Source organism: Cantharellus anzutake (genome assembly GCF_015039405.1).
Source record: "Cantharellus anzutake strain C23 chromosome Unknown EI90scaffold_23, whole genome shotgun sequence".
Classification (NCBI taxonomy): domain Eukaryota; kingdom Fungi; phylum Basidiomycota; class Agaricomycetes; order Cantharellales; family Hydnaceae; genus Cantharellus; species Cantharellus anzutake.
This window is the reverse complement of record NW_024066973.1, coordinates 276,078-304,077: the sequence shown is the minus strand read 5'-3', so window position 1 is coordinate 304,077 and position 28,000 is coordinate 276,078. Positions and strand designations below refer to the sequence as shown.

The following is a 28,000-nucleotide window of genomic DNA, read 5'->3' as shown; positions in this document are numbered from 1 at the left end:
GTGGATTATTTTGCTGCCAGTTCAAGCGATGTTCTTGACAAGAAGCGCTGAGTTGTAGTGGGGCGGAGTGCAGATTGGCACGTTTAAACCACTTGTCTCCTGCTCTCGCGGATTGAGTTGTTCTCATTGGTCGTCTCAGAGCTTAGGTCGCCTTTCTCGTCCCCCTCATTAGGCAGCTGTCGAACATTTGCGTGAGCTCGCTGGGCGAGAGCATCAGCGGCACTGGGATCGTCAAAGAGCAAAGCGGTCTCCTCAAGCGAACGTCCCTTGGTCTCGACGGCATAGAACCAGATAAATACCGTCTCGGCGGCGTCCCAAATGGTATAGACGACATAATATTTCCAGTTGAGGGCGTCGAAGGCGATTGGATTGACGTACTGATTGAATACAATAGAGGCAGTGACAGACAAGCTATGAAAGAGAAGTCAGGGTTCGTTTCTCCGCGTGAATCAGCGCCTAAAACGGACCCCATTACAGCCAGCCCCTTCGCACGAATTTTGTAAGGTAGAATTTCAACGGTATATGAGACTAGGACTGTGGCCGGGAGTTAAAACGAAAAGAGCCTGAGGATGAGGGCGAGTTTGATGGACTTACGCGGTGTATATGCAATGGCGTAGAAGAAGCTGAAGAAGAATACCACCGCAATGTAGGTATGGGCAGCGTTTTCATTGCCCTTCTCGGCTTTCCCGGTCGCAGGATCCGTGGAAGTAGTCCCATCAGGGTTGATGTGGACAGAGTGACGATAGACGGCACTACAAATTGTAATTGCCATGTAGGACACCGTCATGCCAGCTGTTGAGGCAATAAATAAAACACGGCGACCGACACGCTCCGTAAGGACGGAAGCAGTGATTGCAGTGGCAAGATTGAAGATTTGCAGGATGCCGTTGATGAGAGTTTGATCAAAGGCGGAGGTGATACCAATACCATTTAGAATGAGGTTGAAATAGTATGAAATGAGACCATTTCCAGACCACTGGGAGAAGAAGGAAATAGCTGCAGAGGCCTTAGATCACTGCACAGTGTCCAGCGACCAGTTTGACTTACCAATGATGATTCTCATGCGACGCAGATTACCTGTGCCGCTAAAGAGCTCCAGGAGGCTGGAACTTTTAGCGTTCGCTTCGTCTATGGAAATGGCCTCTTTAATTTCGTTGTATTCATATTCGATGAGAGGATCATTGCGGTTTCCATTAGCGTGGTATTTAGCGAGGATATTGAGAGCCTTCTCATCCCGGCCTTGGCGGATCAAGTAACGAGGCGACTCGGGAATAAGCCATAGAAGAAGCAGCTGAATAACAGAGGGAATGGCTTGAAGAGCGGATGGAATACGCCATGACCAGTTATTATCGATTCGGAAGGTTCCTTTTGGATGCATGAGGGTAAGTTGAAAGAAACAGCGGCGTATTTGTGATAAAAAATTGTTTCACCGAAAGTCCCCCAGGCCGCAACGATAGAGCCACTAAACCACATGGTATTGAACAGCGCGGAAACTGAGGGCCGGTGTGAAGGATAGGCCAGCTCGGAAATGAGAAGAGGGGAGGCTACCATTAAGAAAGATGCCCCGAAGCCAATCATGGCGCGGGCACCAACTTAAAGGGAATGACTTAGGAAGCCTCAGACATTGATACAACTGCACACTGACTGAACATGCCAAAATTCTGAGAGGCTGTCTGCAATGCAGCCCCACCAGCAATAATAAGTGCACCTCTGCAGAATGGACCAGACGTCAGTGTTGCTCGTGTGGCTGAGAGCGGATGCTGGAATTACAATAGCATAGCAGACTTCCTCCCAAAGGTATCCGCGACATATGGTGCAAAGGGAACGCCGCAAATAGAACCTATCTGAACACACAAATCATTAACTTATCTAGGATCGCCCGTACTCTGCATACGTTTTGAATAGCGTTGAACAGACCCACTGCGGAAATAAATAGTGAACGTCAGCATTTCCGTAATGGAGTGAAAGCAGCGGAAACGATACACACAAGTTCCACCACGAGGATGATGGAAAAACTCTTGCCACCAAGTGACACTTTGCAACCCATTCATCATGCTGCCAGGAAGAATTTTCATCAGGCAACTGAAGTGTTCTCGGCGTTCCATCACCCTGTACCGACCTTCCGTCAAATCCATTGGAATATGAGGAGATGAGAGGAAGGCAGAGAAGAATGTTCAACGTCAGCAAGCCTGTACGAAAGGGCCATCAATAGATTGATTGGGATACCAGACCCAAGACTTCACCTGTGTTACAGTACCACTTTCCCGTGTAGAGTAAGTGGTCAAAGTTTGTCGTTGCGTGCCTCATTGATGTGCCGACGCTTGGACCCATTGCAGGGGTCCAAAACTTGAAGAGACACCCATTTTAAACAAGTGGGCGGCCAGGGAAACGATCTGGAAGATAGTTATCCTGATAGCCGCTATGTAACCCTTACATGAAGGAAGCCCCATTGACACCACCTGCTTGGAATGGGGCCTGGATCCCTGACCTTCCAGGGATGCTGATGACAGGACCTTTACACCCAAATCATGGCCAAATAACAACACCTTCGCTAACCATGCGCCAGTTCACGGTGCAGACTCACTCCCTCCGGTGGCGGGGATTTTCGTTGCTGCAGTATCGTACATATTGCAAAAGCTCGCCGATGGGAAATTCCGGAGTCCCTGCTGAGTTATCGGTTGGGGACGCCGCATCGGAGGGGTTTTCCACGTGCAAAGACTGCATGGACTTAGTAACACAAGTCGCTACAACATAATGGCCTGGAGTATAGACGCTTAATTCTCGGGGCATTTGCACAATGATTACATGACCATGGGCCAAGAGTTGTCCTGGACCAAGGACGGACTGGGTGCCTATAGTTCTGAGAGCCAGTGATTCCACAGTTCCGTAAATATGCAGTATAATGTATGCCGGAGTTGCCCCTCAATGAGACTGTTGGACTGTTTACAGTGGCGGTCGCTTCAGTAGCATTAGCGTTGGGCTGTGCATATCCAAGCCGGTAGCTCCAATGTTTTGCTTTATCTTTGCACACTCTACGCAAAGAGGTAAGGCCAGAAAGGCCCAGCTAAGGCCGGGCGTTGCCGGAAGGAGTGAATTGAGTCGACAGACTCAAATAAGTATCACACATGCTGGCGGGCCGTGCATTGCAGTACTACATAACATGTACGCTCATTTGTAATGATAACAAAGTGAATGTGAATCAAAAGCTCCCCGTGCTTCGATCATTGAAATTCTACAGATGGCCAGATCTGGTTACAAGTTCATTACAGTCAGTGCGGCAGAACAGCCCCTTGAGTGCGACGCCTAACCAGGGGAAATGAAACTGACACGAATACCATGTCCAAACTGAACATGTCTAGGAATCTAAGAAGGACCGCTGGTATGGTGCCTGTTATTCTGAATCAGTCTCCGTTGATCGAGCCAAAGGATTGTAGGTCGCTTGACACTGATTAGTATTCAGTTCATTCCAAGCGACTTCCTGACATGCATCCAAGAAGTGCTGAGTAGGAGTACCGTGGATCGATGCACTCAGAAGGCGCGCCCAATGCTCTCATCCGAAATGGAAAATTCGTCAGCATCCCGTAAGTCGAAACCGCCCCCCTCATCCTTCCCGCTGGAGAAATGGACGTGTTTATGAGCACACTGAGCGACGATATCGGTGACACTGAGGTCCTCCAGGAGCACAGCGGTTTCCTCGAGCGATCGTCCCTTAGTTTCGACAGCATAAAGCCAGATGAACACTGTCTCAACAGCATCCCAAATGGTGTAAATGATGTAGTATTTCCAGTTGAGGGCGTCGAAGGCGATTGGGTTGACGTACTTATTGAACACGAGAGAGATCGTGATACACAAACTATGAAATAAAGTCAGCGTAAGTTATGACCCAGCGGGTGAAACGAGCCTCATTACAGCAAGCCCTTTGGCACGAATCTTGTAAGGCAGGATTTCGATGGTGTATGAGACCAAGACTACAGTTGACAGTTAAAATAAAAGGGCGAGGTCGAGTTCGAGAAACTTACGCGGCGTAAATGCAATGGTATAGAAGAAGTTGAAGAGGAATACCACTGTGATGTACATGAAAGCAGCTTTCTCGTTGCCCTTCACAGGTTTCCCCGTTGCAGGATCGATATCAATAGTCCCGTCATGGTTAAATGGGACGGAGTTACGATAGACAGCACTGCAAATTGTGATCGACATGTAGAACAGCGTCATGCCAGCTGTCGAGATGATGAACAGGACACGGCGACCAACACACTCCGTAAGGAAGGAAGCAATAATAGCAGTGACAAAATTGAAGATTTGCAAGATGCCACTCATGAGAGTTTGGTCAAAGGGGGTGGTAATGCCGATGTCATTGAGGATAAGGTTGAAATAGTATGAAATGAGGCCATTTCCAGACCACTGGGAGAAGAAGGCGATGGCTGCCGAGGGTTCAATCGATTATGCGATATCTAGCGACCAGCTTGACTTACCAATGATAATTCTCATGCGACGTAAATTGCCTGTACTACTGAAGAGATCTAAGAAACTGGTGCCTTTAGCATTCGCTTTGTCAATGGCGATAGCCTTTTTGATTTCGTTGTACTCGTATTCAACGAGGGGATCATGGTGATCTCCATTAGCGTGGTATTTAATGAGGGTGTAGAGAGCCTTCTCGTCCTGGCCTTGGCAGATTAAGTAACGAGGGGACTCCGGAACAAACCATAAGAGAAATAGCTGAATAACAGAAGAGACGGCTTGAAGGGCGGATGGAATGCGCCATGACCAGTTGCTTCCGATTCGAAAGGACCCTTCGGAGCGCATATAAGTAACTTAAGAAATTGTTGGTCTGTAATAATGTTTTGCCTCACCAAAGGTCCCCCAGGCCGCAACGATAGAGCCACTGAACCACATAGTATTGAAAAGGGCAGAAAGTGCAGGTCGATGTGATGGATAAGCCAGCTCAGTAATGAGAAGAGGTGCAGCCAGCTGCACGAAACATGTCCCGAACCCAATCATGGCACGGGCACCGACTGCAATTGAATGTTATAGGACACCTGAGAGACTGATCCGACCGAGACACTTACTGAACATGCCCGCATTCTGCGAAGCTGTCTGCAATCCAGCGCCGCCAACGACAATAAGTGCGCCACTGCGGATAGGATCGGGCGTCAGTTCTGCTTGTCCAGCTTGACACAGGTGCACCGATTTACAATAACATAGCAGTTTTTCTTCCAAAAGTATCTGCAACGTACGGCGCGAAAGGGATTCCCCAAATAGAACCGATCTGAATACAGAAAGTTGTCGTCAAGTCACCAAGGATTTGTGATTTTTTTGAAGGACATACGTTTTGAATGGCGTTAAATAGTCCCACTGTAGGGATAAGGACCACAATACGGCGAAGAGCGGTGGAAGGGGGACGTACAAGTGCTACCGTGAGGATGATGAAAAAAATCTTCCCACAAAGCCACACTTTGCAGCCCGTTCATCAGGCTATTGCCAAGAATCTGTGCTGGGCATGCGATCTCGACACCTAACAACTCCAGACTGACCTTCCGTCAAACCCGTTGACATAGGTGGAAATGAGTGGAAGGAAGAGAAGGAAGTTCAAAACCAGCAACCCTGTAGAAAAGGGCTGTCAATAGTCGGATTGGTACCCCAGGGATCTCCAGACGATACCTTTGTTGTGATACCATTTGCCCTTGTAAAGCAAATGGTCAAAGCTGGTCTGAGCATGCTTCATCAATATGCCAATACTGTGAGTGATTTTGGAGGGTTAAACCTGAAGGAGCGCCGGCTTTAAAAAAGCAAGAGGTATGGAAACTGTTTAAGGGAAGATACTCAACGCGGCCACGCATCAACTCTTCACGAAGTGATGACATTGAAAAACGCCCATCACTCACTACTACCAAGGCGACACTACCTTCATGACCTCCGGTCTCCAAGGGAGGCCGACTGAACCTTTCCTTCCATTTTACAACCACGCCAACAATGCGGCTGATTGTCGCTTCTGTTATTCGATCTACAGAATAAACAATAGCAGCTGGTCTGCAGTGAGGATTCTGGTGTTGACGACGACAACCAATATTGTGAAGCATCATCCACGTTGTTGTGGCCGTAGGTTTTGCTGAGTCAATATTGGTGAGGTGTTATGCTGCATCGTCGGAACAAAGAGCTGCATGGACCGCTCCAGAATTATTTGCGCTAATATATTCATTACTGGAGACGCTAAATGACTGCGGACAACGAGTTGTCCAATCATTCCCAGGTGTGGCCCTGAAGCATGGGGAGTCGAAGGGTTCCGCAGTTTCCGAATGTATAGCACAATTCTTAGAGTCTACGCAAAGACGAGAAGCCAGAGGGGAAGCCATGATGCCCGCGTTCAATTGAAATTGAACGAAGCCATGGATCGCAGCGGACCAAGCACTGGCACTTCAGTGATCCTGCTTTTTTCCGAAATTCCTTGAGTGGAATTTATGGGGATAATGGTTCTAGAGCTGCAAGAAGATGATTGCAGTAGATATTTGCACAGGCAGCTATATTCTGGATATGTCGAATCCCGCCACAGATGCAACTGTAGAATTTCTAGTACTGTGACAATGGTGAATCTATCTCGCGGGCTCGTGATGACGTGGCAGTGCGGCTGTAGGTCTATACATAGCGTACATGAGGGACATGATGTATGGGCGAAATAGAAAATAAACTATGATGTTCATCTCGTCCCGCGTTGAACTTCTAGTGTAGGGGATCATCGTGGCTAATGACGTCATGCTTATTCTCAATCAGCTGTGCTGATGCCAGTAGCTTTATTTCTTATTTGACTGGTATGCCGATTTATCGATCGCCATAATATAAGTACAAGCGATATTAGCGCCCGGTCAATTGATGTAGTACATACCTGTCTTTCGAATTTGTACTTGATTGATAGTACGTGCAGGTAAAGAGTTACAATGACGGTAACATTTCTCACCGAGTCCTACGAGGTTGGGGTACAGTAGATATTCTGACAGGATATCAGCCATCTGTGACACCTAACATAATAGCCTTCAAAGAGAAACGAAATGCAAAGAATGCTATGCAGAGGCCGAAACGGTCCGTGGGGGCCACGTTCACCCCAAGGGCTGGAGTCCTGCTTAACCCCAAGGTGCCAATGGGTGTGTAGTTATCGGAATATCAATGTCCATGCGTACCAATATTCTTTTTACTGACGCGATATCGATCAAGGATATCGTATATACCTTTTGTCTTGATGCTTACTTCATTGCCGGTTATAGCAGGCAGTCGCTATAAGCGATATTGGCGCTAGGTGTATAAAACACACTGTGCGCGGAATTTCTCACACTCCCTCAGATCTCTTACTTATTCGAGACTGAGGTGATACCCTTTTTATTCCTCCTTCTTGTATGCGAGTTCTGATTGTATTTACAGTCCGTGCATCTAGCTTATTTACTTTAGCAGTAGGGTAGGTAGAATTGCGCCCATCAGCGCCATGCAACAGGTACTTACGTTGCTTCGGTTTTTTCCGGGTAATACAGTATTCGGCTGACAGCTCCTTCTTGGTATCGAAGCCATTCAAACATCTCGCCAAGCTGTTGTCGAGAAAATTGGGGTCCATAAATAATAAGGCAAGAGGTCCTACGGTATAGAAAGATAATATTGGCAAGCAGGAGTCCTGAGGGGAGTCGGAACCAACTGAGTCACGCGACAGGAATAGGCAGCTGGAACTTTGCTTCCGTCATATCGTAGCCGCGTAAACCCCTGAGTCTACTAGCTTTCAAGACATGCTCCCAATATTCCTTGCGTTGCCAGTGCTAGTGGCTGCCATCCCGGCGTCAACCATTCCACGTGCGGAACGTGAGAATAACGACCCAATCAGTCACTGGGCTCCTCTTCATGATGTTGAACCGCTCCACGCTATCCCGAACAGCTATATCGTCACCTTCAAGGAGGAAACATCCTTAGAGGCTATCGATGCTCACACTTCGTTTATTCACTCTGCATCGCTTCAATCAGGCTCGCAGCATGAGGGCGTAAAGCACATATATATGCCGATAATCAAGGGCTACTCTGGTCACTTCGATGAGCAGACACTGAATTTGATTAGGAGCAGCCCAGAGGTTGAGTATGTTGAGCGCGATCAGACCGTCTGGGCTAGCAGCATTCAGAAAGGCGCACCTTGGGGCTTAGCGAGGATCAGCCATCGCAAACGTCTCACGCTCAGCACATTCCAGAAGTATGAATATGCAGGGCATGGTGGTCTGGGCGTTGATGTCTATGTAATCGATACGTGAGTTCCCGAGTCTTAATTAGTATCCTATCACCAAAAATCTGATTGTTCCCAGTGGTATTAATATCCATCACAAGAGCTTTGAAGGGCGAGCTAAATGGGGCTACACTGTCCCCAAAAATGATGTTGATGAGGATGGTAATGGTCACGGAACTCATTGTTCGTTCATTCACATTTTATCTTCACTATCACACACAACCTCTGACATTGTGCCCTCCAAGGTGCTGGAACTATTGGTTCGAAGGATTATGGTGTCGCCAAAGGCGCTCATGTTATTGCCGTAAAAGTTCTTGGCTCCAATGGATCTGGCAGCATGAGTGATGTGATTGAAGGTGTCCGGTGGGCCGCAACGTGAGTCATTCTTCTAAGTCGGGCTAGCCGCCATCATTCATCAGGATCCAAAGTTCCGCTGTTAACAAGGCCAAGGCTGAGCGCGCCAATGAACTCAGGACTGGAAGGAAGTCTGCCTTCAAGGGTAGTGTTGCTAACCTGTCTCTTGGTGGTGGGAAGTCTCCCAGTCTTGACCGTGCCATCAACACCGCTGTCAGCCGGGGTCTCCATGTCGCCGTTGCTGCTGGAAACGATAACAAGGATGCTTGCAATTACTCCCCTGCCGGCGCTGAGCTTGCTGTTACTGTTGGTGCTAGCACACTGCAAGATGGTCGTGCCTACTTTTCCAACTGGGGCAAGTGTGTTGACGTCTTTGCTCCTGGCCTGAACATCAAAAGCACTTGGAACACTGGCCCTACCGCTGTCAACACAATCAGTGGAACTTCTATGGCATCCCCTCGTGAGTATTCTTACTATGTGCACCCGAACGTTTTGGACTAAGTCCGGCTGTAGATGTTGCTGGTCTCATTGCGTACCTGCTCTCAATTTACCCACATGAGACGTTCGATCCTTCTTTCCTTGCCCCCACCTTCATCCCTAAATTTTCCTTCTCCGAACCCCCCGCTAATCCAACCTGGAACACCATACTTTCCGTTGTTCGCTTCTTCGTCCCATCCTACTTCCAACACTCTGTCCCTGCAGTTGAAGAGGATCCCTTCGCCCCAATTCCTTCGAAGATTACCCCTGCCCAGTTGAAGGAGGCTATTATTAAACTGGCCACCCGCGGCATTCTTTCGGATCCTGGCGAGGGCTCGCCTAATTTGCTCGTCTTCAACAATTTCACCGACCCTTCGCTACTCTTCCAATAATTTGTTGGATCTTGGGGGTGTGGTAAAAGGCATGGAATTAATGAGATGACGAGATCGACGTTATCTCATGAGTAGATCATATGTTTAACTCAACCCCCTAACTCCATTCGCTTCGAATAGTCTATGGAAACACGTGCATTCTTTCCGAGTGACCGAATAGTTTGATTCCTCCTGTCGTAGTATATCAAGTCTAACACGAGATTGTCATATCTTACTGCGTGACAGAATCGAAAATAACCACCTATGTGAGTAAGCAACATTCAATAAATGAACTATCAAACACAGAAAGTATCAAAATCGTTTGGCATCCCATGGAACCTTGCCCGAGCCGTATTTCTTGACATAAGCTATATATCCGACGTAAGCAACGGCCAGAATAATCCCGAGAAAAACAAGTTTTAGTAGAAAACGGAAAAAGCCGCCAAACAACGATGAAGATGAGCGATGCTTCTGCCTAATGGGGGTCTCGGGGCCACGCAGTTTATCTGCGTTTATTATGAGGCCAGAAGCCGTAATCGAGATGACGCTGGATAGTTGGTGGTTGAGCAAATGTCGCGTGGGAACGAAGGAAGAAACGCACTCATGGGCTTCTGAAACCTCGCCAGTCAGAGCCGTTACACCGAGGAAAGGTGCCGGAGGGAGCTTAGGCTTTTCAATTGTGAAGCAAGGGGTCCATTCGTCCCCTATCAACCGAATAGTATCAATCTTTGGAATTTCGACTCGATGATGGCAACTCACACCCTCTGTAGTGGACTTCGACCTAAGTGAAATATGAGCAACGACACTTTGGGAGACGTGAAACATTCTGGACTCACGTTGACGAAGTGATTTTTGAGAACGGTTATCCGGAGCTTGGTGGCAATATCTTGCTGTCTCACTTGCGCCTGGGAAGGGCGGTGATATCAAGGCAAAGGGAATCGCAAACTTATCGGCCTGAATGACTCACTGTGCATGCACCGGCAGCCTGCTCATGGCCATCCTTTCCATTGTCATAGTGCGTGTTTCCATCCCCAATCATTCCCAGTATCCGCGGGAATCCATACGAATGGCGTTCATTTGCGAACCTATCATCCTCCTATTCAGCTTTCAGACCTCATGGCTGGATGATAGTACAAACGTATCGATGAATATTCCTAGCCCTTCAAACTTATCTAAGCATTGAACAGATGAGGCACTTTCTCAGTGAATATTGAAGACGCAAAATGCTTACCTTCAAACCCAAATACTGGTCCTGATTCAGCTCTTCTTGTGGTCAGCCATATAGCCATTCCATCCCCAAACAGATGGCCGGATGAACTCGTGATCTGGATATCGCTTATTGAGACGCTCGGACAAAGAGAAAAACAATGGACGATGCGATACCTTAAACTCCACCTCAATTTGAAAGTTTGGGACCTTCAATGAGGTGGAAAAGAAGTGTGAATAGGTAGTCGCTCATTGCATATCCTGCTTACTGTTATTGGTAGTCTCGACCATAACCAACCAGTCTGTGATGGTCGGTCTTGTGTTAACTGAGCAGAACTATCAGCGGCGCTAATGTCATTGCATCCTCACACAAACCCTAATGTGTTTGTTGGTGTTCTGTACCCAAATATCACTATGGAATAACTGCAACGTGTCCTTTGCACTCACAATGTAGGCATCTGCTCCGAATGAAAACCACCTATTCAACATCATTAGCATCAACACCCCACGTAGAGCAATTCGCTCACCTATTTTGGAGATCCTGGTCCACATATGGCGCAAATATAGAATGCGTATGAAGGTTAAGTGTCTGTACGCCCTGTCAAGGATTGGCCATCTAAAGAACCCGTCCGCACTTACCGACTCTGTCACTGATTCAACGTTCTCCAGAGTTATCTCTGAGAGGCATCTTCGTGCACATACAGCCAGCACAGTGGCGAGTGCTGTCAAACGCCGAAACATTTCCCTTCGAATACAGTCAAAAACTGAATGGTGGCAGTGCAAAGTCACACCCGTGTTACCCGCCGGACCCGGTTAACTTCGTTTCTCTGCCTTGGAAGCCATGGTTGTGCGATTGCTACTCCTCCCGGGGATCTCTCAAAATAGCTCAATTTTTAGAAAGAAAGTATGTAGGAGGCCTGGGGCCTATCGTCGCCACTACCATTGTACATACTACTTTGTTCTGAACTCCTGTTTTGGTGGCGCTCCAAGTTAGAGCCCGTGCTTCAATGTTTTGGGACGGACGTACATTATGGTGAGTAACAACCATGAATTTACTGGCGTGTTATAACCCGGCTTGCATAGAAATCCTAGATCCGCCACACAAGTACACACCGGAGGCCGCAAAACAGCTGGGTCCCTGGTTTGATTCAAGCGCCAACTTTGATGCCCCGGAACTTCACCCTCGCTATTGGTGGAGGCCGACCGAAGATAAACCGCCGTTGTATCGAGATGCTGAAGCGAGTGTAATTTATCTCCGCGATTTCTTGGCACGCCGGGACCAACCGTTTGATGTAAGGATTCGGTTTTCGCTCAAGGACATACTATAACTTCGGTGGCAGGGTGTCCTTGGGTTCAGTCAAGGTGGAGCTTTGGGGGCCCTCCTAATATCCATGGTCTGTTTTATGTTGCCCCTTATATTTCTTCTCCCACTAAACTGCGGAAAGCTGGAGCAGCCGGAGCTCAGTCCCGAGTTCCTGGTTGATGGAAAACCCCCTCACCCCCCGTTGTGCGTTTATTCTGTGTGTATTGGAGCACTTTCTTATGCATTCCACTTTGAAGGCGCTTCGGCATAGTGATTGCAGGATTTGTAAGCACATCCCTCTACCTGATCCTAAGTAATTGCCAAGCTTCGTATAGACTATGCGCGACCCGAAATACTTGAAGGCATTCGTCCCCCCACCCCTTAAAACGCCATTGCTTTTTGTCGTTGGGAAGAGGGATCGGGGTTACGCGCGCGATCTCGATCTACTACCTAAATTCCAACATTGCCGCCTTGAAAGGCACGAAGGAGGTAAGGCTGAGTGCACAGACAACGCCATTACCACAATATCACATATTCCATCCATCAGGTCACCTAGTTCCTACCCGAGGAGATTGGCCGCGTTTCTTCAGTGATTATATTCGCGCTTATGACCAGTCAAGTGTCATTTCCCCATCAGAAGTTCCTTCCCCTCTTTTCACCCCCGCTTTCTCTCTCGACATAACAATCCATGACAGATCTAAATTATGAATTGCAACGACATGCGCCGCACTGTTGGACGAAATCCATATGTTTCTTAAGGTGTTCCTTGTTTCCTGAACTTAGTGATGGCATGTCAGCTAGATGGAAGGCCAGGTGGCGGCAGAGTTACCGGAGCAGAGCCAACGGTAATGGTTAGAGAATAAGTGCTGTTATTAGCTTGGGATACACCCTAAATCTGACTATCCGACGGAGTTTTTGGTATAATATTGTGCTCCCAGATACATAATAGCTATTGGCATAGCAATCCTACATCACGAGCGCCGTCGGTCGGCTAGCCAGCAGGACTTGGGTACGTCGGGGGACCTTAGCGCACAAAGCTTTAAAGCCCATGTTTCATGTCCCATTTATTCCTTTCGCGTTTTGTACGATGTCAGGTTACGCTTCATTGTTCTCAGCAGCGCATGGGGCGCGTTCCTGACAACTTTACCAGGAGCGTGATATCCATCGAGTTTGGTGTCGTGCTCAGACTGCCCGCGTAAGATTGTAACTATAAGCACATCTGATATTCGCGAGGTCTAGCATCAAGCTCGATGACATGGAGGCCGCTTTCGGCCATTCGCCAGTTCTCCCACATGTGACCCGAAAGTCAGAAGGTGGGAGGTTGGAACCAATGAACCCACGAAATTGACCCCTCCTAGTTGTGCGCATGTCAGGACGTATGCGGTCTCGAACTGTGCATCTCTGTAGCAAGAGGTCGTAAGCTTGACCCCTCACTACGCCCAGGCTCAACGGCCAATTGAATGGCACCCACACGTCTCTCAAAGGACGGCGACACTGGGCACTGGATAGCAGCCCGCCGAACTAAAAAGGTCTGGCGCTAGTGAAACCTTTTCTGTGATCGTATGAGGGAAAAAAAAGCAACGGTGTTCCTAGACATGGATTGGCTTTCGGGGGTAATGGTGCGCGTGCAAGGCACTTTTCCAGTGGAATTGCATGAATGCGCCGTCGCAACCCTCCGAGGATTCGAGTTACATCGTGGATTACCTTCTGCACCCAGTAAATGGGCAAGGCAGTATAGTATTGACCAACAAGAAGTTGGACTCTGGATTTCCTGTAGACGAGCGTGGTGAGAAGAAGTGACGGGCAGGCTCTGTCGGCTAGTGTCTGCAGTGTACAGTTGATACTCTGGGATATCAGGTGCCATGATACATATCTGCTCCCTTGCCAAACCCTCGTATTCTTGTTGAGCAGTTGAATGCTGGCCGGAAAGGCACCCGGACATCCGGTGGGGATGTTTGGGAGTAGGAAGGGTATTGCTAACGGTGGAGTCGTTTTTTGTCTTCCAACGCACCGGAAAGCTGGATTCACGAGTCCCCGTTTGGATAAGAGGGCTGACCAAGATCCGTAGTAAAGTAAATCAGAACCTAGCGACATTCGCCGAGCTAGCACTCCCTCACTTCAGCAAGTACAGGGGCACTATACGGTAACTAGTATACGTAGTATGATGCTTGCACATCCGGCGCCATATTCGGGTACAGGAGCAAAGAGATGGGCGCAGAGAAGTGGTCAGGCGTACACTTGAAACATTGTGTCCTCTGTATCAAGGGCTGATAGTAGGCAGGTGACCAGCCTTTAGGCTGATAAGGCAGTGGTTCGGCTTTGCCTCAGGGATTCGCTTAGGCTGAGTCACATGTGCGTTTGAATTCCCACTGGTTATCTGATAACGGCCAAGATAATTCGACTCGCTTTTTCAGCCGTCTCTTTCCACATCACCGCCATGTCATCGTCAACGCTCTATGCGCAGAGTAGGTTTGGAATCTGTAGGGAAGGTCGCTGAGGCTTATTCAGCACCTCTATAGCTACAAAAGAATGGATCGTCCCCCCACGGCCGAAACCAGGACGGAAGCCCAAAACAAAAGGCGAAGCAGGTGTCGCTAACGGTGATGAAGAAGAGTCAAAAAGAAATCAAAACAGGTGTGTGAACATATAGCCCTCAGCGTTCCACGGTCTCTCAAAGGCCTCTTTCGAAAGAGCATCTCAGCGAGCTTTCCGCGAGAGAAAACAGAGCCAACTAGCTGATCTTCAAGCCCTCGTGGAGAAGTATGAGCGTGGAGAAATTGAGCGTAATGTCGCACTCCAGACAGTCGCGAAACAACTTAAGGAAGAGAATGAACTTCTCAAAGCCGAGAATGCATTATTGAAATCTGAGAATAGCTGTCTGAAGGCTCAACTAGCCGCGAAAGCAAACAACCTCTTCCAAAATGGCGGGGAAACGTCCCAACAAGGCCAAGGCCTGGCTGCCCCTTCGATTCCATCCGAAAGTTCATTCAGCGCCTCGACAAAGAGACGGAAGCGACGTGCCAATGATGAGATTAGTGCGGATGGGATTCCCATATCGGAGACTCGGAAACGGTCAAAGTCCACGAATCGTACGTCACCTTTTGATACAAACCGAATATTTCCATAAAGACACGAACAATAATGGATCCCTATCTAGGCACAACATCAGTAGGACCCTCCGAAAGCGAAGCCACTTCGCAAACAATTCAATTACCTCATGTTTCTGCGGTCCCACTCCGTTCTCGCCGTTCTTGCCGTTCCCCAGCTTTCTCTCAGAAATACTGGCAATGGCACGTAGAGACCATCTCCGTCCCGCCTTCGGACCCCTTCGAATCAGTGGTCGACGAGAACTGCACGGGAGATCCCTCTAATTGCCCGGCCTGTGCCGACATTCCTTCAAATCAAGCATTCTGTGCTGCTCTGGGGGATGTATTTGGTGGCGTGCAAGCAGATGCCGAGATTCGGCGCGCAAGTCCTTGTCCATCAGGACCTCCTGATTCAGCCTCTGCCGTCGATGATGTGACACATGAATCTCCGCACAAGGCAGTAGCCCGACGTCCTACGCCTCCCATCTCCATACCTATCTCATCGCTGTGCTGTGGCGATCCCAAGTTGTGTGGTGGCGGAAATTGTGGACCACATGCTCTTCTCCCTCCAATCCTCTCTATCGAGACATCTTCGGTGTCTACGCTCACCAGCCCTCAGCAAAGTGCGACAGTCTACAGTGTTGACTGTAGTATATCAGGGAGGAGTCGGGAAAGCACTCTTTTCTTTCCACCCATAACTACAAATCAAGATGACCAAAGTGCTTCTCTGGGAAGTAATGCCACAATCCCCTGCAACCATGCTTGGGCACGACTTAGTGCTCACCCAAATATCGATTCCGCTGATTTAATGTTACTCGCAGAGGTCGTAGCGTGCAGAGACCACTTACGAGTCGAATCTAATGCTCGTGACGAGGTGGATAATGGTGATAGTAGCGGCCGTGCTGGCCGGAGGGAGCGGGTGGTGAGGGTTACTGAGGAGGGATTGAAGGATGCCTTGACGTTGCTAGATACGATTGGTTCTAGTAGATCACAGCTGTGAAGATACATAATTATTGTTTGTTTTGATACTGCCATTAGGCTTTTGCCCCTTGGCTAAAATGGGCCGCTCGTTGGTTGACAGCTCTCATTCTCCATACTGATAATAAAGATATGGATACGTATATCGTATATTAAACTACTCCCTATCGTCCCCTTGAGGTGTGCCCTCCCTGGGCAACCCCGAAATCCACTTCGCCATCTTTTCCAGCTCCCTTTCCGCTGCAGGACAGCAGATGCCCACAAGACACCAATCATGAAACATCTCTGGCTCCACGCTAACTGTCACCCAAGAACCACGTTTCTCGCTCTTCCTCCCTTCTTCGATGGCCTCTATGTCCTGGACTTCCTCGCAGTCTTTCCGAATCCGTTCAGCAGTAAGTATCACCTCATCATACAAGACCTCCTTTCCTCCTATGGAAAAATAAGCTCTCGGGTAATTCCCAAATGAGCATGCTTCTTGCTCCAATGATGTCGAGTGGTTCGCTTTGGGATCCTCGCCGGCTTGGGAAGGTGGACGCCACGCAAGGTCGAGAGATCCAGGAGAAACATAGGGATTCCGAGCAGCTTCTTCTTCCGTCATAGTTACGCCCCTAAACGCCTTTGACCCATGAGCAGATGGCGTTGCATCCGTTCCGCGTTTAATTATGTCAGCCTTCCGATTCCTCACAAAAGAACAGTTTTCTCCATACGGAGATTTGTCAGGCCAGTGCGTGCACCCGACGTCGCACCAAGGGCTCTGCAGCAAGATCGCCCCTGGTATAAGATTTGCAGAAGAACTAGCATTTATAGCGGGTCGGTCGGAGGCGAGGTCTCGGAGATAACGAGTAAGACAAAGGGCAATATTTCCACCTGCTGAGTCACCGGAGAGGATGATGTTGGATTGATGAAAACCGACAATATTGACGAGATAGAGATACGCGCTAAGAGCGTCTAGTGCCTGGGTTGGAAATGAATTACATAGCTTGGGATGATGTGGAGGGGCGCGAGCGAGGCGATATTCGATGGAAAGGATACGGCGGACAGGATGAAAAGGTTGCTTTGAGCAATGCGATAGGAGACTACGAGGTAGAGCGCTAAATGAGGATTTCGGCTGAGCTGAGCCCATCTATTGACGTTGAGTCATGAACACAGAATGAAACAAGATAGTAGAAATGAGGAACGTACAATGTATGCGCCTCCGTGGAAATGAAGTACGACCTTCTCCCCAGGATGAGGCTTATGGTCGCCCAGTCCACCCTCCAGACGCTCACCCCACCAATACCCAATAACAGGGGCAACATCGACTTCATTTTTTTCCATCCACTCCTTGAGAACCCCACGTATTTCATTGTCGCTTATGGCAGGAATCTCAACAACTCGCGCCTCATTTCCATTCTTCTCGAGCTGTTTGTTCGAAGGCGGAGGCTTGTCGTCCTTTATCATAACAGAGAATAGCCCAGTCTGAGTACTGACGGTTTCGTAAACCCTTATAATTTGAACGGCGACTGTAAACCAGAGCGGCCAAGTGGCTGAAGGTCGATGGGATGAGGGTGTATACCAGAGAAACCATGGTAGGATAGAAACAACGACGCCGAGGACAACGATTACGAGATAAATAGTTTTTATTGGCTGGTAGTGATATGGGAAACCCATTGTGGAGAACGGTCTCCGTGGCTCAGCTAGGATAAGCACATGAGTTTTGGGAACCTGGCGGAGTCTTTGAGAGAGCCGGGAATGACATCATAGCGGGAGCGACGGTTCCGCTATCTGAATCATCCTCGGTCTCAGTCTGAGAATAGCTGTACGCGGCAAACACCCAATACATTACAGGCCACGAGTCAAAAGCATCGATGACTGCTGAGGGAGACAATAAACGAAGCAAATGAAGACAGTTGGGAGGATTAGGACGCCACTGAACAAAGTGATTAACGATATAATGCTGTTGGACGGAACGGACTTTTATGTGATGTGATCTCAAGGTTCCGGAGAGCTGACATTGTGTAAGTGCAATGTGATATATGACAATGAGTACGGAGTGGCCTCCGATAAGAGACACGCATGCCAGTGAATAGACCCTGCGCTGTTGACTCTAGGTTTGGCAAACAGACATAAGCGAAGCAGTAATCGGTAACCGTACCCCGAGGGTTTTATAATCAGTCGTGGATGGTCCGGTGTTGAGCCGAATGCCATGTGAAAGAACAGTCGAAGCAAGACCGCATGAAGAGAGTATGTCTTTGGACTCAGTGCCATTTTCCTTTTACTATCCACGCCATCCATTTGGACGGCGTCTGAACGAGAGATCAGCGAGCAGCACATCGTAGTAGTGGGCTCTTGGGACTCCAATTGAGGGCCCCACTTGTTTGAGACCCACGACTGTGGTGGTGAGTTAGGACTGACGAGACATGTGCGACCGATCTGTACTGCATTTGAAACGATCTACTCCGTGGCCGCAGAAGCGCGCCAGCAGCATAGCAGAGGCCATAAACATGAAGACTGACGAATGGAGAGTTGCACTTCCCACGACCTTCAAATTGCTCATCGAAAGCATTAACAACTGGCACACATTGGTATCCCCTTTGCATCGCAGGTGTGAGGTGTGGGCTGGGAAAGACCTCAGGCTCTATCCCAGTGGGGAGAGGCTCTTTGTGGTCGATGGCGGACGTTGACGGAGGCACGCTGGAAGCGACCAATGCAAAAGTCACAGACCTATCACGGACCGTGGTGCATATGACACGCTGCTTACTTATTTCCAAAAGCGCGCGTCCGTGACTTGAACCTTTTACAACCCTTCATAAGCGATCTACACACATCTTTAAACATTGCATGCTGAATAGAAATGTATGGGGTGTCCTGATTGTCGACAAAGTGCACAACCATCCATACTTGTCATTGTGAATTTCGACCACAATTTCTAACACCAGATTTCCGAGTGGAGACGGCGGTGTGGGAAGATACAAGATGCGGCCGTCACTCTGGTGTCCCAGATCAGAGGTGTTTTTTAGACGATCCAGTTCCACAATTTGCTCTGAGTGTGCCTTTTTGATCGCTGATGGAGCCGTAGGGGACATACCTAGCCATTCTCTTACGACAAATGAAACCACGATAGGAATTAAAACAAGTCGCGTGCACCGCCTTCGATTTATCTTACACTAGAATAATGTTGCAATGTGGGATATGTACATGGTTATGAAGGACGACCCAGTTGTAACGATAACAAGTCATTAATTTGTGGACGCTCTGTTTTATCTGTCGTTGACGACATTGACGCTCGTAGTTTGGGGAGAAAAGGGAGAAGTGGCAAAAAGGCAAAAAAAAACTGCGGCACTCAGGATTCCCATGTAGTCCCCTACCATGGTACTAACTGAGTGGTACCCAGCTTAACTTCGCAGATCAGACGGGATGTGGTGCTTTCCGAGTCCTATGGCCGCAGATGGCCTGTGCTGTAATCCCACCCCTGATGGATATCGATACCGCTTGTGGCAGTCCGTCATTAATGGAGCGTGGGTGCGGTCCTCGGGACAGCTGAGACGAAGGAGGGTTAGAATTCGAACGAGCAGCTGGGGAGAGAGAGAACCGTTGACCTATATACATGCTTTCAATCCACTTGTCTTTGTCCGCCAACCCCCTAGATATTGATATTCATCAGACGTGGGAATACGACCTATGCCATCTGCGGCCATAGGACTCGGAAAGCACCGCATCCTGTCTGATCTGTGAAGTTAAGCTGAGTACCACTCAGTTAGTACCATGGTAGGGGACTACATGGGAATCCTGAGTGCTGCAGTTTTTTCATTTTAGTTTACCTTTTGCCACTTCTCTCTTTTCTTCCCAAACTAGAGTGCTTGCGCTTCGCGCTTTGCTTGACTCTGCACATGTTTCCTTTCACCTGTCCCAGCATGAATCTATTTCTATTTTTTTCAGTTCATTTCACGAATACTCATACTTAGGCTATAAAAATATGTGTTTAATTGGAATGCAGACATCTGACAAACACAATCCAATTTTTCCAGTCATTGTCACGACCGACAAATCCCGGGGCTCCGTCAGTGGCGAACCAATGCCGATAGGCGAATCCGCCGACCCGAAACCCATCCTAACCAGCCCCCAACCCCATGTCTGGCCCCCTGCCTTACTGCTTCCTGAGCCCTTGGCGCTCCCGGCATTCAGTCATGCCTGCCTTGTCTCCATCTGAACCACACTCATCGCTTCCCGCTATGTGGTCACAGCCATGCCCCGCTTCCGTGCATTCCGCACCCTCTGCCCACTCCGCACCCTCTGCCCATCTCTGCACCTTCTGGCCACTTCTGGTTGCCCTTGACACCTCTGGTCAGGTCAACACTCACACTCCCCTCTGTACCTCTGTTGGCCTTCATGCTGTCCCTGTGTGACAGTGCTGGCAGATCAACCTCTGTTTGCGGACTTGTGTCGGCACCGCACCGACCCCGCTTATTTGCGGACTTGTATCGGCGCCGCGCGCTGACCTCCGCTTTTCCTCTGGCCATTTGTCACTTGGCAGCTTATCATTCATTCCTTGCCGAGTGCCATTTATTGTTTGCTTCCCTGCCAATATCAGCATTTGATCCCCTCTTTATTGGCACTAGGTTATTGATCTCATTCAGTTATTCATCAATAACCCTTGCCACTTATTGTTTATTGATCTGTTCCTCGTTTCCAGTTCCCGGGCTCTTGTCCTTATTTAGTTTGACAATCCCCGCTTATCTCCGCGCCGGACTGACCGGCCTTTCTATATTCCCTCTTGCCTATTTATCTACCTTGTAAATACTTTCGGGGACCCCAGTCTGAAATCAACTAGAGTACCCCCCCTGTCTGGTCTGAGTTCCTCCTTCTGCAAAGGGGGCTTCCCCCCTCTGAGTCCGTGCTCGCGGAGTCCGCGCTCCTCCTATAGGTCCGCTCCGCCCGCAAGTCTTGTTTGAAGTCCACTGTAAGTGTCAGTTTGTAAATACGGGATCTCCCCCAAACGTCAAGCTCAGGGCACAGCACTCCACCTGAGTCGCTGAGGCCGCGATCCCATTCTGCTAACTCTGAACAGCGCTTCCGGACGCGCCGCATAATTCCGCCCGCATATCCGCGCGCACGCTCCAACAGACCTCTGCATCACCTCCGACCCCGACTCAGACAGAAACCCATTCCGTCTTCAGTCCGTCTTCTGACAGTCTGCCTGACTCTGGCAATATTCCTCACTCTGACAATATTCCAGACTCTGACAGTACTTCCGACTCCGACAATAATCTAGATCTCTGACAGTCATTCGGAGTCTGGAATTATAAAGGCAAAGCAAAAAAGAAGGTGGTATGACAACAAATCACAGTGGAACCAGCATATGCCTTCACGGACTACCATGCACAAGGACAGACGATGTCATGGAATACCTGTGGTCAGACATAGGAACATCACCAAGCATGTTGACACCTTTTAATGCATGCATGACATTGTTGCGTGCAAGAGGAAAAAAAACCATATGATTAAGCCAAGACTTTAAGGACAAGAGCTGAGTGGGAGCGGAAATGGTGGAAGGAAAGTAAAGGGAGAGAAGGGACAGGCGAGATGACGTAAAAGTAAGCATGTAAAGAAAAGGAAACAACCCAAAAGGGAAGATGATGACAAATTTTCAGCGTCGCCAATTGCGTAATATCGGGAGTGGTTAGTGACTCTGTGTGCAGAGTAACTACGAACATCAATGTCGTCAACGACAGATAAAACATAGCGTTCTCAAATTAACGACTTCAATCTGATTGCCCGTGACGTCACCCATGCTATCTAATCACTGGAGTCGTCTCTGCAATCGGAGATCGATTCTTCTAGTAACTGGATCCTTCCATCGCGCAAGTATTCTTCTGAACGGTATCTGTGAGGCCCCGGCCCATGTCTATATTCCGCCCACAACATCAGTTGATGTTGTGTTGTGTAATAATTATGTCGCGACGCTAATTTAGCGTCGCGGAAGCTTCTCTATTTATTTGTGCCGAGAATGTATAAGATTGTATATAAACCCTCGGGGTAGCTGTAAAAGGCAGATTAGCCTTTACTTCTACCCCGTCAATATACAGCCAAATCAAGCGTATACTTAGACGGATTACTGAGGCCTGAGGCGAACGGGGGAACGGAACATTACCGTCCCCAAACCAGTAAGACAACCTTTCACTTTTTTACGCTCTTATTCTCTTTCCATTCTCGGCACCGCGTTACCGGCGCCGAAACCCCATTTGGCAACGCGCGCGTCGTCGGCCCCTGACAACGCGCGACTTCGATCAAGTTCTCATGCGAACTTGTTGAACAACTCGACACCTCTTCTGGATGTCGTGGAGATACAACACCAGGAGCACGTCCAACGCTCCCGCCAACACGGCCGGCCCCTCCACTAGCCGTAGGGCGGAAGACGACACCACCTCAAGTGATGGTGGCGATCTGGGCCTGCAAGGGCCCAGGGACGCGTCTCAGACGCGTCCCACCTATATGAGAGACGTTGACAAAGTCACAACGTCTGAAGCCCTCGCAGCGGAGACTCTCGCGGCATTCGTCCCAATGCGCGCGTCGCGTCCTCCATCCCCAACCCACTCCCTCGTGTCTGAAACGGCGCGAGTACTAAGAAATCGCGTCGACCAAGTTGACGATGACATCGCCGACTTGAGAGGCGATGTCCGTAACATGAATACCCAGATCTCTGGGAATAGCGACAACATCGCTCGTCTAGATCGTAACATCATTAAGGTGGAGGAAAGACTTAATGAGAAACTTAACGAAATTCTCCTCGCGCTCTCTCGACGCGACGAGCCAAAGCCACCCGCAGCAACGGTGGATAACCCATCTGCAAACCCTCCAGTGAACCCAACAACGGGTGGAAACCCCATCGTCGTCTCTGACCAGACGAAAAAAACCGCTGTTGAGGCGCAAGCGCCCCAAGAGGTCCCTGTAGTCCCCGTTAATCAAACGGGTCAACAAATCACTAAACCCGCTGTGGAGGCGCAAGCGCCCCAGGAGGTCCCTGTAGTTCCCGTTAATCCAACGGGTCAACCAATCAGTGGGGTCCCCATACCTGGAGGGATCCCCACTGTCTCTGCCGTCGTCACAGAGGCGACAAGTTCACGCGCGTCTGTCGAGGTACAAGAATCTGACGGACGTTTTGTTCCTATCTTTAGTGGAACTAAGCCACCTACCCCGTCGATGGCGCCAGTAACCACTGACGCCAAAGGAAAGGGTAGGGAGATCGACCCAGGACAACTGGCTGGATCATCGATTACAGGGGAGAGTGGAACTTCTCCATTCCATTTCAGGCCAGGCTTCGTGCCGGCGCCGTTCATTCTGTCGTCCCAACCCACGAACAGTGGGGTGAAGATACCAAGCGTTGACGCTACTCAAATGCGTAATTTCCCTCCCGACCACGGGAGAAAGAAAGCAGTGCCGATGAAGGCCACTGTGGAGACGATACAAGAGGAAGACGGTGACGCGGAAGCCACCAGTGTTCCGTACGATTACTACGCACGGAAAAAACGCCCGATCTACGTCCAGGATCGTGTAGATGACATTGGCGGACAGCCCGCCAAGGTCAGACCTATCTTCGCTAAGCGTAGTCTCAGCGAATCTACTTTTGACTTTAACGCCCGTCTGGATGCAGACGCAGCATTCGTATACAATGTGGGTCGTGGGGCAAACGGTGAAGACCCCGAAAGACTGTCCCACGGCACAGCACTCAGACGAGTGCTGGATAACTACCACCGATTCTCACAACCGCCTGCGGCTCCAGAAGGGGGCAAGAGGCGTGTAGACCAAGTTAGGTCTAACTCGGGAAGAAGGCCCCGCCGTCCGAGTGGCGATGGTGATGACGAGGATGGTGGCGAGGGTGGCTCGTCCTGGCCCAACCCACCATTTCCTGACCTATTTGGCACCGAAGCAAAACGGGAGCCTTCATCCAACTTTCCAAACCGCTCGTCTGTACGACCCGGTTTGTTTGACTCAACCATGCGTTCATACGCAGCACCGGCGGCACGAGTAGTGCCTGATCCATCTGAGTTCATGACTCAGCTTCTTGAATCTGCACGCCGAAGTGTGGAGGTCCGAATCCTGCAGCCACTGCCTGCAGATGTACGCCCAGAACTGCTCAAGAAGATGCAGGGACTGACTCCGACCATCAAATGGTCTGGAGAGAATAACTCGAAGATATTCCACAACTGGCTGCACTCCTGGCTAGCCTATATGTCGTCGTGTGGGTGGAAGGGTGAAGCTTACAACGAGTTTCACGTCCACACTTTGACAACCGCCGTTGAAGGCGAGGCACAAGACCTCCTGATGCACTATATACGCATTGGAGTGCAGAACGGGGTAACCCCCCCATTCTGGGATCTACTAGAGATCCTTATCTGCACCTTCATCAAGAAGTCTGCAGCAGTAGCATCCACGAAAGCGTTCAAAACGCTTTCATACGATTCCGCGAAGGGAATCAAACACTTCTATAACCAGCTGTATCGTGCAGCTGGGGAGATGATCACGCCTCCTGACCAGGCAACGTTCAATGAACGTTTCCTGAACGCCATCCCTGGCGAAATGCGTCGGGAGATGGTTATGCGCCACGACATTTCCGTGGACTACACAACGAAAGACGAGTTGTGGACCGCCGTGCTCCGCCTGGACCACGCATACGATTCAATTAAGGCGATCTCTGCGTATCGTAACGACTCGCAGGCGCCGGCCGCGTCAAAAACGACGCAAAAACAAGCCAACGCCGCAGCAGCACCCAAAAAAGCTGCTGATTCTTCGTCCGCCAAGAAAGTGTACAAAAACACATTCGGGGGAAACACGTCAGCTCTGAAGAGCGGACAACGCCCAACCTTCCGTGCGAGCTATTCGCCGGCTCCAAAAACAGAGAAATCGACGTCGTCTCCAGCGACGAAATCGACGCCATCCTTGGATAAGGATGGGAAACCGCGTTGTTTTAAATGCGGGAAAATAGGCTATCAACGTGATTGCCCAAATCACGACAAGCCCAAACCGCGCATGTACAACATAGCGGTCGAGTCTGACGAACGAGACCTACAGGACTCGGTGCCTGTAGAAGAACCAGAAGATGTTGAAGATCCTGCAGAGGTGCAGGACTATATGGCCGACGATGAGGCGTTCGACGATAAACTCGTGGACGACCCATACGATCCCAACCTCCTCGCTGAGGCGGAGGAGGAGTACGTAGAAGTGGACGCCGACATGTTCGTCGGTGCTATGACGTTCATGGATCCCACGGACGAAAACTTCTCCATTAAATTAGCGTCTGCTCGGCAAGCAGACAAACTGCCATCTGATGAGCAGATAGTAGCTGAGCTTGTCGACGACGCGGTAAAGACCTACAAAAGGGACGGTGTTATACCGGTCCCAAAATCTTCATCGGGGAAACCGTCAACGCAAAGTGTGACGAGTTCTTCAGTGCCTAACAAGCTTCTGAAGAAAATCCCGCCAATATTCGACGCGAAGTTTAGAATCTCACGAGAGGCGGGTAAATACCCTGAAAACCGCAGCGCCGACTTAAGGCGGACGCTCACCGGCGAGGTTAACATCGCCGGGGTAAACGCTTTTGTCCTATTTGATAGTGGCGCTGAAACAGACGCCCTATCTCCAGATTTTGTCCGAGCAGTTCACATTCCACTGCTCGAGTTGCCAAACCCCTTGGTTCTCCAGATGGGGACCAAAAACAGTCGTTCGTGCATAATGTACGGCACGAATACTCCCGTAACCATTCACGGGGTTATGTCTACTCACTACTTTGACGTCGTCAACATTGACCGCTACGACACCATTCTCGGGGCTCCGTGGCTGAATGCCAACGGAGCGTCCCTCAATTTCGAAACTCACACCGTCCACATAAAGACGGGCGACATCAAAACGTTTGATGTCCTGACGGAACGGGGTAAAACCTCAGTGGGGGCTGCTGCACGCGGTCGCCCCAAACTTCCCCGTGCACCGAGATCCGAACTGTCATCTAAACAGACGGCATGACGCAATACGGCGAAGGCTGGAAACCCTTCGCCACGCATCCTTGCCATCTCCGCTCAAAAAGACGCGGATACCTCCCAGTGGCCCAATCACTGGCCAAGCCCGAGGTCGAAAGATCTCAGGCTTCCCGACTGTTCCCATTTAGAAGGTCTGCCAATGACAGACCCTGAATTCGTGCCACTCAGGAATTGGTGGCGTGAACGTTTCAAAGACGTCATGGCGCCAGCCCCTGAGGTCCTACCTCCGTTCAGGGAGGTTAACCACCGGATCAACTTGATTGATCCGAATAAAAAATATATAGAAAGAAGGGCTACGTGCCCTCAGGCTCTCGAACCGCAGCTTCGAGAAAAGATCGCTCGTTATGAGCGAGCCCAATGGTGGGAACGCAAGGCGGTCGCAACGGCGGCTCCACTTCTTTGTCTTGCAAAGAAGGACGGTTCTTTACGGACTGTAATCGATGCGAGAAATCGCAACGCGAACTCCATTCTCGATGTCACGCCCATGCCTGACATGCGTTTCATCATGGATAGTATGGCTCGGGTAACTTATCGATCAAAGATCGATATGACAGACGCGTACGAACAGATTCGTATCGAACTGGACTGCGTACAATACACGGGGATGAGTACCCCGTACGGTACTTTCATATCGAACGTGCTGCAACAAGGGGACTGTAACGGCCCTTCCACGTTCCAGCGCGTTTTGACTTGGATCCTAAGGGACCAAATCGGTCGAGCCGTCCACGTATGGTTCGACGACATCTTCACTGGAACTACGTCAGTGAAGCAACACAACGAGAAATTCTTGTGGATATATACTCGTCTAAGGGACGAGAAGCTCTATGTAAGCCCAAGAAAATTTGAGCCATTCGCCCCTGTACTCGACATACTGGGGTGTAAAGTGGACTCAAACGGAATCCACGCAGATTCCGACAAACTAGAGAAAATAAGGAACTGGCGAACGCCAGAGAACCACACCGAGGTTCTGCGATTCCTAGGGCTCATTGAGTACCTAGCGAAATTCCTACCCAACGTCAGTGCATACACTGGACCGTTGCAATCCATATGCACCAGCCATATGCCGTTCCGCTGGAGCGCCCTACACGAAAAATGTTTCGCGCAGATCAAAATAATCGCGTGCAAGACGCCGATTCTAAAGCCCATAATCTGGGATATACCGGATTCAGAAGACCACAACAAGTACCGTGTCTGGGTGATCACGGACGCCTGCCCCGCTGGCGTCGGGGCCGTGCTCGCACAGGGTGCAGAATGGCAAACCTCTAACCCTGCTGCGTTTATGTCGAAGAAGTTCACCCTGACTCAACGGGCGTATTTCGCCTATGAGCTAGAAGCTCTAGGCGTTCTGGAAGCGCTCACCAAATGGCTCGACGAGCTGACTGGTGGGCGGAAATTCACTGTGGTCACTGACCACAAGGCGCTTACTTACTTCAAAGAGAAGAATCACACTGCGCCGCGTCACATTCGTTGGCAGAATTTCTTTCACGGTTTCAATTGTGACATCGTGTATGTACAAGGCCACACAAACAAAGTGGCTGACGCCCTGTCGCGATACTATGAGTCCTCGTCAGACGAGGATGTCCACTACGACGATTACGTATCCGCAGACATACGAATTGATAAAGAGGGCGACGATCTGCCCTTGGCGCGTGCTGAGGAAGCACGGGAATTACTACACCTGCACAGGTTGAGACTGCAGTGCATACGGCTGGGCGCGTCCCACTCTATCGGAGACGCTCAAGAGCCACGAGATCTCGAGGCATCCGTGCTCGATCCCCCTGACGATCGTCAAGGGAGGAGGGAGCTTTCCCTCGAAGATGTACTGCCGCCATTGGCAGAGCTACGTCCTCATGTAGAGGACAAAGCTTTCATCGCAAGTGTGAAAGACGGCTACTCCAAACACAATGCTTGGAGAGGGATCCTGGCAAAACCTGGGGATTTCCCTAGGTTCTCGATCGTCGATGGCCTGA

General features: G+C 49.7%; 9 protein-coding genes across 9 annotated transcripts; 3 read left to right on the top strand and 6 right to left on the bottom strand.

Annotated features, from left to right (window-relative positions):
* Nucleotide 1: 1 nt before the first annotated feature.
* EI90DRAFT_1015866 (general substrate transporter) lies at nt 2-2,490 on the bottom strand. Its single transcript, XM_039051380.1, has 12 exons — nt 2,464-2,490; nt 2,244-2,393; nt 2,120-2,189; nt 1,988-2,055; nt 1,895-1,920; nt 1,771-1,844; nt 1,646-1,710; nt 1,431-1,592; nt 1,048-1,365; nt 595-996; nt 468-534; nt 2-411 (listed from the first exon to the last, which is right to left on the bottom strand). Exons 2-12 carry the CDS (start codon nt 2,329-2,331, stop codon nt 84-86), a joined length of 1,668 nt encoding a protein of 555 aa, XP_038916076.1. The 5' UTR covers nt 2,332-2,393; nt 2,464-2,490; the 3' UTR covers nt 2-83.
* Nucleotides 2,491-3,258: 768 nt separating this feature from the next.
* EI90DRAFT_3289467 (general substrate transporter) lies at nt 3,259-6,196 on the bottom strand. The gene is made up of 12 exons (XM_039067174.1): nt 6,085-6,196; nt 5,883-6,001; nt 5,659-5,819; nt 5,532-5,601; nt 5,405-5,472; nt 5,193-5,352; nt 5,067-5,131; nt 4,851-5,012; nt 4,473-4,790; nt 4,020-4,421; nt 3,884-3,968; nt 3,259-3,853 (listed from the first exon to the last, which is right to left on the bottom strand). The coding sequence occupies exons 3-12, from the start codon at nt 5,720-5,722 to the stop codon at nt 3,529-3,531; spliced, it is 1,719 nt and encodes a 572-aa protein (XP_038916075.1). The 5' UTR covers nt 5,723-5,819; nt 5,883-6,001; nt 6,085-6,196; the 3' UTR covers nt 3,259-3,528.
* A 1,564-nt stretch (nt 6,197-7,760) lies between these two features.
* On the top strand, nt 7,761-9,465 carry EI90DRAFT_3123520 (putative serine-type endopeptidase; the record flags this gene model as incomplete). Its single annotated transcript, XM_039063624.1, has 5 exons — nt 7,761-8,266; nt 8,322-8,425; nt 8,488-8,617; nt 8,671-9,056; nt 9,110-9,465. 5 exons carry the CDS (start codon nt 7,761-7,763, stop codon nt 9,463-9,465), a joined length of 1,482 nt encoding a protein of 493 aa, XP_038916074.1.
* A 132-nt stretch (nt 9,466-9,597) lies between these two features.
* On the bottom strand, nt 9,598-11,391 carry EI90DRAFT_3289465 (legume-like lectin family-domain-containing protein; the record flags this gene model as incomplete). Its single annotated transcript, XM_039067173.1, has 13 exons — nt 9,598-9,991; nt 10,046-10,148; nt 10,204-10,225; nt 10,281-10,349; nt 10,412-10,529; nt 10,583-10,616; nt 10,676-10,769; nt 10,828-10,860; nt 10,920-10,976; nt 11,026-11,046; nt 11,098-11,128; nt 11,178-11,239; nt 11,290-11,391. 13 exons carry the CDS (start codon nt 11,389-11,391, stop codon nt 9,757-9,759), a joined length of 981 nt encoding a protein of 326 aa, XP_038916073.1. The 3' UTR covers nt 9,598-9,756.
* A 97-nt stretch (nt 11,392-11,488) lies between these two features.
* EI90DRAFT_3057723 (serine hydrolase FSH) lies at nt 11,489-13,134 on the top strand (the record flags this gene model as incomplete). Its single annotated transcript, XM_039060315.1, has 8 exons — nt 11,489-11,554; nt 11,641-11,683; nt 11,734-11,942; nt 11,991-12,044; nt 12,096-12,157; nt 12,211-12,238; nt 12,289-12,442; nt 12,501-13,134. 8 exons carry the CDS (start codon nt 11,492-11,494, stop codon nt 12,659-12,661), a joined length of 774 nt encoding a protein of 257 aa, XP_038916072.1. The 3' UTR covers nt 12,662-13,134.
* Nucleotides 13,135-13,405: 271 nt separating this feature from the next.
* On the bottom strand, nt 13,406-14,295 carry EI90DRAFT_1014975 (uncharacterized protein). Its single transcript, XM_039051375.1, has 2 exons — nt 14,071-14,295; nt 13,406-14,004 (listed from the first exon to the last, which is right to left on the bottom strand). Exons 1-2 carry the CDS (start codon nt 14,127-14,129, stop codon nt 13,491-13,493), a joined length of 573 nt encoding a protein of 190 aa, XP_038916071.1. The 5' UTR covers nt 14,130-14,295; the 3' UTR covers nt 13,406-13,490.
* A 95-nt stretch (nt 14,296-14,390) lies between these two features.
* EI90DRAFT_3016381 (uncharacterized protein) lies at nt 14,391-16,039 on the top strand (the record flags this gene model as incomplete). The annotated part of the gene is made up of 4 exons (XM_039056981.1): nt 14,391-14,418; nt 14,473-14,587; nt 14,645-15,042; nt 15,111-16,039. The coding sequence occupies 4 exons, from the start codon at nt 14,391-14,393 to the stop codon at nt 16,037-16,039; spliced, it is 1,470 nt and encodes a 489-aa protein (XP_038916070.1).
* Nucleotides 16,040-16,106: 67 nt separating this feature from the next.
* Nucleotides 16,107-17,830, bottom strand: EI90DRAFT_1015370 (Alpha/Beta hydrolase protein). The gene is made up of 2 exons (XM_039051378.1): nt 17,203-17,830; nt 16,107-17,143 (listed from the first exon to the last, which is right to left on the bottom strand). The coding sequence occupies exons 1-2, from the start codon at nt 17,668-17,670 to the stop codon at nt 16,175-16,177; spliced, it is 1,437 nt and encodes a 478-aa protein (XP_038916069.1). The 5' UTR covers nt 17,671-17,830; the 3' UTR covers nt 16,107-16,174.
* Nucleotides 17,831-21,333: 3,503 nt separating this feature from the next.
* EI90DRAFT_1014957 (uncharacterized protein) lies at nt 21,334-21,700 on the bottom strand. Its single transcript, XM_039051374.1, has one exon. It carries the CDS (start codon nt 21,599-21,601, stop codon nt 21,365-21,367), a length of 237 nt encoding a protein of 78 aa, XP_038916068.1. The 5' UTR covers nt 21,602-21,700; the 3' UTR covers nt 21,334-21,364.
* Between the last annotated feature and the right edge of the window lie 6,300 nt (nt 21,701-28,000).

Bases quoted from the DNA above. Each gene is read 5' to 3' on its own strand.
- EI90DRAFT_1015866 (XM_039051380.1), bottom strand. From the start codon at position 2,331: ATGGGTCCAAGCGTCGGCACATCAATGAGGCACGCAACGACAAACTTT. The intron at 2,190-2,243 runs GTGAAGTCTTGG...CCTTTCGTACAG, and splicing joins AAAGTGGTACTGTAACACAG to GCTTGCTGACGTTGAACATT. The intron at 1,845-1,894 runs GTATGCAGAGTA...TTGTGTGTTCAG, and splicing joins TGTTCAACGCTATTCAAAAC to ATAGGTTCTATTTGCGGCGT.
- EI90DRAFT_3289467 (XM_039067174.1), bottom strand. From the start codon at position 5,722: ATGAAGCATGCTCAGACCAGCTTTGACCATTTGCTTTACAAGGGCAAA. The intron at 5,353-5,404 runs GTACGTCCCCCT...TTATCCCTACAG, and splicing joins TCATCCTCACGGTAGCACTT to TGGGACTATTTAACGCCATT. The intron at 3,854-3,883 runs GTCATAACTTAC...TTTATTTCATAG, and splicing joins AGGCTCGTTTCACCCGCTGG to TTTGTGTATCACGATCTCTC.
- EI90DRAFT_1014975 (XM_039051375.1), bottom strand. From the start codon at position 14,129: ATGTGCAAGCATCATACTACGTATACTAGTTACCGTATAGTGCCCCTG. The intron at 14,005-14,070 runs GTGAGGGAGTGC...GATCTTGGTCAG, and splicing joins GTGCCCCTGTACTTGCTGAA to CCCTCTTATCCAAACGGGGA.
- EI90DRAFT_1015370 (XM_039051378.1), bottom strand. From the start codon at position 17,670: ATGGGTTTCCCATATCACTACCAGCCAATAAAAACTATTTATCTCGTA. The intron at 17,144-17,202 runs GTACGTTCCTCA...CAACGTCAATAG, and splicing joins TCCACGGAGGCGCATACATT to ATGGGCTCAGCTCAGCCGAA.
- EI90DRAFT_1014957 (XM_039051374.1), bottom strand. From the start codon at position 21,601: ATGCTTACTTTTACGTCATCTCGCCTGTCCCTTCTCTCCCTTTACTTT.